The sequence below is a fragment of the Leishmania mexicana genome, chromosome 1 (assembly GCF_000234665.1).
Source record: "Leishmania mexicana MHOM/GT/2001/U1103 complete genome, chromosome 1".
NCBI classification, from domain to species: domain Eukaryota; phylum Euglenozoa; class Kinetoplastea; order Trypanosomatida; family Trypanosomatidae; genus Leishmania; species Leishmania mexicana.
In genome coordinates, this window is record NC_018305.1 from 236,035 (window position 1) to 243,534 (window position 7,500).

General features: G+C 64.6%; 3 protein-coding genes across 3 annotated transcripts in view; all 3 read left to right on the plus strand.

Annotated features, from left to right (window-relative positions):
- Nucleotides 1–1,525: 1,525 nt before the first annotated feature.
- LMXM_01_0790 (uncharacterized protein) lies at nt 1,526–3,067 on the plus strand (the record flags this gene model as incomplete). The annotated part of the gene is made up of 1 exon (XM_003871554.1): nt 1,526–3,067. One exon carries the CDS (start codon nt 1,526–1,528, stop codon nt 3,065–3,067), a length of 1,542 nt encoding a protein of 513 aa, XP_003871603.1.
- Nucleotides 3,068–4,750: 1,683 nt separating this feature from the next.
- On the plus strand, nt 4,751–6,166 carry LMXM_01_0800 (uncharacterized protein; the record flags this gene model as incomplete). The annotated part of the gene is made up of 1 exon (XM_003871555.1): nt 4,751–6,166. One exon carries the CDS (start codon nt 4,751–4,753, stop codon nt 6,164–6,166), a length of 1,416 nt encoding a protein of 471 aa, XP_003871604.1.
- Nucleotides 6,167–7,252: 1,086 nt separating this feature from the next.
- Nucleotides 7,253–7,500, plus strand: part of LMXM_01_0810 (putative calcium/potassium channel (CAKC)) — a gene marked incomplete at both ends in the record, with an annotated part of 3,102 nt that continues 2,854 nt past the window's right edge. Inside the window, one exon of the mRNA XM_003871556.1 lies at nt 7,253–7,500. This exon is cut by the window's right edge and continues 2,854 nt beyond it. Coding sequence (XP_003871605.1) covers nt 7,253–7,500 — 248 coding nt within the window.

Here is a 7,500-nt window from a genome sequence, read left to right on the forward strand (position 1 = left end):
CGCGTCATGTGTCCGTCAAGCACGGTGGGACCACATACCCCACAAACGCCTCAACGAAACGCTTGCTTGATGCTCCGAGCCCGACATCATACAGCCAGGCCCTCACCGACGGCGGGGAGCTTTTCATCAGGCCTCATCATCCTTCGCATGGCGATGGCGCGGGTGGTGGGGGGAGGGGCAAGGACCTGCTTTTACTCGCCAAGGTAGGCAGCGAAGTCGACGGGGAGCTCGTCGATCTGCGTGTGGTAGTGCGCCTCGATCTCGTGCAGCAGCTCCACGTCCTTCTCCGTCACGAAGTTGATGGCAACACCCTTACGGCCGTAGCGGCCGCCGCGACCAATGCGGTGCAGGTAGTTCTCCTTGTTCGTTGGCAGGTCGAAGTTGATGACGATGTTCACGTGGTGCACGTCGATACCGCGTGCCACGAGGTCGGTCGTGACGAGCACGCGGGAGCTGCCGCTGCGGAAGGTGTTCATCCCATCCTCTCTCCTATACAACAAAGAAAACAACGAAGGGGGACAGATGGAGCGTGAGCGTGGCGCGCGCGTGTGTGTTTATCTGTATTTGGGGAGAGGGAAGGGGGGAGAGAGTGGGGGTTGTGGGGGGCACGTGTCCAGGCGTCGTGCAGGGGGGCGGAAGGGTTGAGGAGGGTACATCTGCGTCATGCACCGGTCTGCGTATATATATATATATATACATGTATATGTATATCTGTGTGTATGTCTGTGTATGCCCTCCATGTCCATGCCTCACGGACACGGACACGCTCACCCACACCCACGCACCGGCCCTCCCCTCTTGTAACTGTGTGCCATGTCTGCCTGTCTAAGCGAGCGGAAAACACCCACATACACACATACACATAGGCGTATGGGTCCATGCGGGGTGCACCTGGGCGCATGTGTGTCTGTGTGTGTGTCTGTGTGTCTGTCTGCGTACAGACCTCCCTCTCCTTCCCCAGTGCGCCTCCTCACGCTGCAACTGTGATGTATCTTTGAGCACCGCCGGGCGGGAAGATGGGGAGATGGGGAGGGGTGAGAGGGGGGGGGATGGGAATGGGAATGGGAATGGGGATGGGGAGGGGCTGGAAGAATGGGATGGCGGGGCCGTTTTTTGCCATGCCAGGGATAGCTCCCTCCGTCTCTCTCCCCTCCCTATCTCCCCCTCTTCCCCCCCCCCCCGCCCCATTCCCGTTCATCTTCGCACAAGGTCTGTATCGCCTTCTCTAACCTCCTCTTCACGGTCTCTCCCTGCCGGCTGGCTTGTGAGTCTCCCCCCTGTCTCTCACGCACGCGCTTGCAGCACTGCTGTTGACGCTCCGGTGGGGTGCCAGAGACGTGCGCACACACACAAATACACACGCAACCACAGAACAACATAGACACATACAGAAGCCGCACCTCATCATCCGTAACTGCGGCTGTCGTGCCGAACTCCGTCCCTGGACCGCTTTCTTTGCAGTTTATACGTGTGTACTGCCGAGCAACCACACACACTCGCACACCTCCCGTTCCCTTCGTCGCGCATGTTCGCGTATATGGTGCCATCTCGCCACACCGCGGCCGCCGTCGCCGTCTCTACGGGATCGTCGTCCTCTACCCACTCTGTACGTATGCGCCTGTCGCCACAGGCTCGCACGAGAGGTGCGAGCGGTGCTCCCGCAACACCAACGACGAACAGCAGCGGTAGCGCCGCATTTTCCCGCACCACGCCCCCTGCGTCGTCCCACCACCGCCCAGAGCATGGCTCGCCTGTGGAGACGCCAGATGCAGACAGCGCGACAAGGCGCACCACCACCCCAGCTGGCGCGGCTTCGTCGTTCTCCGGCCAAGGACTACGCCAACTGTCACAGCAGCGGCGCGGCACCACATCGTCCACGGCCACGCCGCCTGGTAGCGCCCGCGCCTCTCACCATAGCGACGCAGATGTCGCGAGAGTGCGAGCAGCGTTGGCGGAGGCCGGATACCCGAACCCCTCCTGGGACGACATCGAGCGCGTCTTTGCACAGCTTGCTGTGAACCAGGACGATGATGATGATGATGGCAACGCAGCTCCCAGACACCTAGATACTACGCCGACTCCGTCCGCAACGCACCCCTCGCGGCGCGTCGTGCAGGAAGATACAGTTGAGGAAGGGCAAGGGGCGGTGTACCACCACAACACTCACGGTGCAGCCATCACCCCGCCGCCAGTGTCGCCGCCCCAACAGCAGCAGCAACACCAAGAGGATTACCCGAGCGAATCTAGCGGCCTTCTCCAACACCTCGAGCCGTCGTTGCGCCTGCACCGCTACATCCAGCTACGCGAGCGGGAGCTGGAAAAGCTGTGCTTGCAGCCCTCCTCCGGTGCCCCTCACGCGCAGCAGCAACGGCAGCCGCCTGTCTCACCAGCGGTGCACGCGTCCGGGACACTACACGGCCACAGCCGTGACGCGCCACACACCTCTCAAGTGAAGACACCAAGTTTTCGAGGAGCACCCGGCGAGAGAGCCGGAAAGCGGCCGCAGCGGCGGCGTGACTCTGCTGCGGCCGTGCCACACGCGCAACGCATACGTGGTGGCGGCTCTGCGGTTGGCACAGGGGCGGCTGCCTCTGGTGTCGCGCAGGTGACAGCCATGGGCGCCCATCACCGTCGCGCGGCGAACATCGTCTTCGACGCGACGGGCGATCAGCGCTTCCGCTTCTTTCCCACGACGCGTACGCCACCGGGGACCGGCACGTTGGTCACGATGGCACCCGGCCCTCGCACATCCTCGTCGTCGATGTCGACAACAGTCCTCACAGGCGCCGCGCCGGCCACAAGCCTCGGGAGCTGCCACAACTACTACCAGTGCCCTCGACCGAACTCGTGCAGCACTGTGAGAGGCCAAGTGTCCTACCTCGACCCGGAGGGGCGCACGCTGCGGCGCAAGGCGGATCCGGTGAAGCGCGGCGAGCAGATGCGCCTCTTGTGGGCGAAAGACAGCTTCCTGTCGCAGCGGGACCGCCCGCGCGAGGCGTGGCGCACTCGGCAGATCACCATGGCGTATGGCCAGGCTGCCGAGGGTGGTGAAGTACACCATGGATAGAACGGTTGGCACCTTTGTGTGTGTGTGTGGGGGGGGGAGAGGGGAGGGGGCCTGTAGTGAGGAGAAGTATAGGGGAGAGAAGGCTGGTGTATGTGTGTGTGTGTGTGCATCATCACCCCCATGCCCGCATCTATGCCTGCCCCGCTGCCCTCCCATCTCCCTCTCCTGTCTTTTTCGCTTTCTCACGTGGTCTGTGACACTACTTCGGGTCTCCCTCCGGCGCTGTGCCGAGGGCGGGTCGGGGTGCGCGTATGTATGCCGGTCGTCCGCCCAAGCGCCGTCACGAAGCAGAAGGAGGGTGACGTAACCCTGATACGGCCAGGGCACAACCTCCTCACTGCTGCGGGGTTACTGGCGGGCAGCCACGGCGACGACGGTGGCGGTGGTCGAGATCGTGGGGACACACGGGGAAGAGGAGGGCGTACGAAGGGCGTCATCCTCCGCTCGCCACACCCCACCCCCACTCCGCCGTCCCCATCGAGCGAGAGGAAGGGGGGAGGCTGCAGTGGCAGTAAGGGACCTCCCCACCCCACCCACCCACCCACCCACCCACCCACCCAGCCTCTGGCACATGTACATCTTGTGCAAGTGTGCTGCTGGTGCTGCTGCCAGTCGCCATCGTACTAGTCCCCTTGAGCACACAAACTCGAAAGGCACATGTACCCCGTGTACCCGCAACGCCTTCCTCCACATCGTTCCCCACCATCGCCCTCCCCCCGCCTCCTCTCACTCCCTCACCTCTCCCCTCCCGCTAGCGAAGCTGTAGTGATCTACCCCACCCACGACCACGAGTTTGTTACACACGCGCACAGACACCTGCGGCAACATGGCCTGCCCCCTCACCGCCGCGATCCGCGTCGGTCTGGTGCTCTTCGTCGCCAAGATGTTGTACGACGCCGTTTGCACGTACCGGCAGAACACAGCACCCAGGCACGTCAAGGGAAATGGGGACGGCGACAAGCAGAAGTCATCGAGCGTGTCGTCGAGGGCAGCGGCAACGGCGGCGTAGCCCTCCTCCTCCTCCTACGAGGCACAGGCGCACACACAAGTGTGCTCGTGTCTGTCGGCGGCAGTCTGGCCTTTGGCGCAGGGGGGGGGAGGGGCAAGTCCAGAAGCGGTGTTGGGACACGGAGGCGTGTGGGCGGGACAAGACATACGTGAGGCTGCTCAGCAGCCAAGGCCGCCTTCCCTCTCCCCCTCCTTCACTGCGGACTCTCCACGACCAGGAACTGCGCCGCGATGACGTTCATTGCGTGGACACGTGCTCTCCCCCCTCTCTCTCCCATCGACATATCCATTGATCTATAGATATAGACACGTGTGTGTGTGTGTGCCACTGTCTACTCTCGACTGTCATGCGGCGTTGTCGGTCTTGGCTGCGCGCATGGCGGGTGTGTGGGAGACACACGCACAACGACAGCAGGGCGAAAACGGGAGCCCTCCAAGACGACCTCCCATCCGCCTGTGCCTGGGTGTGTATGCCATGTGCCAGCCCCCACGTCATACTTCACCCGCTTCTCCCTCCCTCCCCACCGCTCCTCCCACGCACGTACGTCGGCTCAACTCACGAAGGCGCACGTGACCGGAGGTGTGACCGTCTACACTCATCCTCCTCCGTATTTCCCTTTGCGTGCTCCACACACTCTGCAAGCCATCCACCTCTTCCGCCACCCCGACCCGTTCATGTCGCGTCCCACCTCCATCCCGTCGGCCGCGGCGAGGTGGTCCTTGGCGCTGGCGCCGTCCTTGGCCACGGCGCTGTCGTTGTCGTCGTCCCTGCGCAGCGCAGCGACTGCGGTCGAGTCGCATCAGGACGACAGCCCGAGACTCGCACCCGTGGCGGTGCTGTCGGAAATCGCATTGGCCAACTCGCGCCGCCTCTGCGCCGCGCCACACTCGTTGCCCTCTCTCTACCGTCGTCCCTCCGGCTTACGGGCGCGCTGTAACAGTGGCAACGGGTGCAGGTCCATCTTGTCAGCAGCACCATCGCCAGCACCTGCACGGCGAAACCGCCACGTCTGCCCCGAATGTGGCAAGCGCTTCCTGTGTGAGCCAAACCTTGTCCGCCATCGCACCACTCGTCACGGTGTCCAAGTCGTGTCTGCGAGCGAGGTGGCTCGAGCGCAGATCGCCGCGCGCAACGCGCGGCTGCAGCAAGAGCTTGCCCACGTGCAGGCACGCGTGAGGCAGCTGCGCGAGGGCGGCGGCACCGCTGCCACGGCGGAGCCCGCCATCGATGCGGCCAGCGCGTACCCCAGCGCGGTGCTGACCGGGCGCTTGATGGAGGTGGACGAGGGGGTGGAGCGGGCGTGGCGGGACAGTGGACGGGGGCTCGGCACCGGCGTATCGTTTGCGAGCTGCATCGGCACCGTGCGCGGTCCAGTGGAGGTGGGGACCCTGCGCGGGGCCACCCCTGCCTCCACATCGGAGACTCCTGCGGCGGGGCCGCGCGTCCTGCAATTTGTGTTGGAGGTGCACGGGTACCGGGAGCGCCGCCCTGGTCAGCTGAAGATGTACCGGTCGCACCTCCTGGTCCGCTACGTTGCCTGGCAGCCGTACCACCGCTACGGCGATGACAATGGCGTGGCCAGCGCGCCAGCACCCTCTCCTCCCGCCACCGCGCCGCTCCTCTTCAAGGTGCAGGAGGGCGATCTCCTGCGCGTCCAGGGGCACTACGCGCTGCACAGCACCTACGACATGATATCGACGCAGTCCGTGGAGAACGTCGTCTTGGAGGCGGACGCGGTCGGCATGCTGCGACCGGCACCCCCGAAGGAGGCGTCAACGGCGCAGAGGGAGAGAGACGGCAGTCCGACGCGGCAGCTGTTCTCATCGACGCCACCGCCCTCGCGGCAGGCGACTACCCCGACGGATAGGGACACCGTGAACAGCACCCATGATCGCTGCCCTGACCAAGACTCGGCGATGTCTGCAGCACCCTCTGCCGCCGCCGCGGCTGTGGCCTCTGCAGACGTGTTGCTGCGGAAACACCGGAAGTCGATACGGTCGACGCGAAAGCGCGGTAGTCACGCACGCCCGTGCCGGAGAGGGGAAGGCGGTGGTGGCGGCAATGATATGTGCTCCGCCGCCGCATCGTAAGAGAGGTCTGTCGACACGCCTTGCCCTACTCCTTGCTGGATGGCACCATGAGTAACGCACCTGTACACAAGCGAACACGGACACCCTCGCGGCCGTCCCCTCATGTGGGCGACTGCGCAGCTGCGGCTTGGGGGCCCGCTCCCGCCCCAAGTCGCGCAGCGGCTCTGGCCACCTCCCCTTCCCTCTACCATGTGCAGTGTGCCGCACACGGATGGGGCCGTATGCTGCAGCTCTACTCCTCCCCCTCCCTCTTCTTGACCCGTTGCGGTCATCCTACGGCGCGCACACGCGTGTGCGCGCCCTCTCACAGGCGCAGCGATTCGAGGCTCTTATCTTCGTCAGCGTGATTACCAGTGCATCCTTCTGCGCGTGCGTGTCCGTGTCTGGCTTTCCTCAGGTGACGCACACACACCCAGCCACTCGGTTACCACCACTAGCCTTTCAGCCCTTCTCCGCGGCTTCTCTCTCTTCTCACGCTTTGCTACTTTACTGCTTCATCACGGCCGGCGACGTTTTCGGGCTACCTGCGGCGTTGCCTCCCCTCCCCCCTCCGCCTACTCCTCGGGGCACGCGCCCCGGCGCTCGGACCCGCTCGCTGCTCCTCCCCCGGGGACGTCTTGAGGCGGAGCCTCGTCGGTCTCGCCGTCTGACACACGCCGGGTGGGGAGAGGGGACGCGCGCCTCCCTTCGGGGTTTCCCTGCCTTTTTCCCGCTCCTCTGGCTCGGCCATCAGAGGCGCCCCTTGCACCGCTCCCCCCCCCCTCCTCCTCCTCCCCTTCCCCCTTGTGTGTATGCGTGTGCGTGTCTGGGAAGGCTCGCATTATCAGCGCTGCCGCCGCTCGTGCACCGCACCGGCGACCCTCGTCAGCGTCGTCGTCAGCTCTCTCTCTCTCTCTCGGAGCCCGTGCCCCTCGGGACGGACGGGCGGGCGGGGGTGGTGTCTGTGAGTAACCAAGTTGTTGTCTACGTGTAGTACGGTGACTCTCTCCGCCTGCGCGCTGGTGTGCGCTGACGACGCCCGCGCCCCCTCCCTCGGCGCCCCCAACCCATACCCACTCGCCTCGTTCGTAGTCCAAGGCCGCCATCATGGACAACCGCATGTCGTTGTGCCCTGTGCGGATGCAGGTGGGGCGCCGCAGCGACAGACCACAGGTATTCACGGACAAGCACTACGCGCACTCGGAGCAGCGCTTCCGCTCGCTTCGTAACTTCGTCGAGTTCCTTGATCAGCGCCACACCAACGTGTCGATATTCGGCCTGCTCACGCACACCACCATGGAGGTCGTCGCTGTTGCCTTGTACGTGTGGACATCGCAGGTGACGGCTGCAGCGTC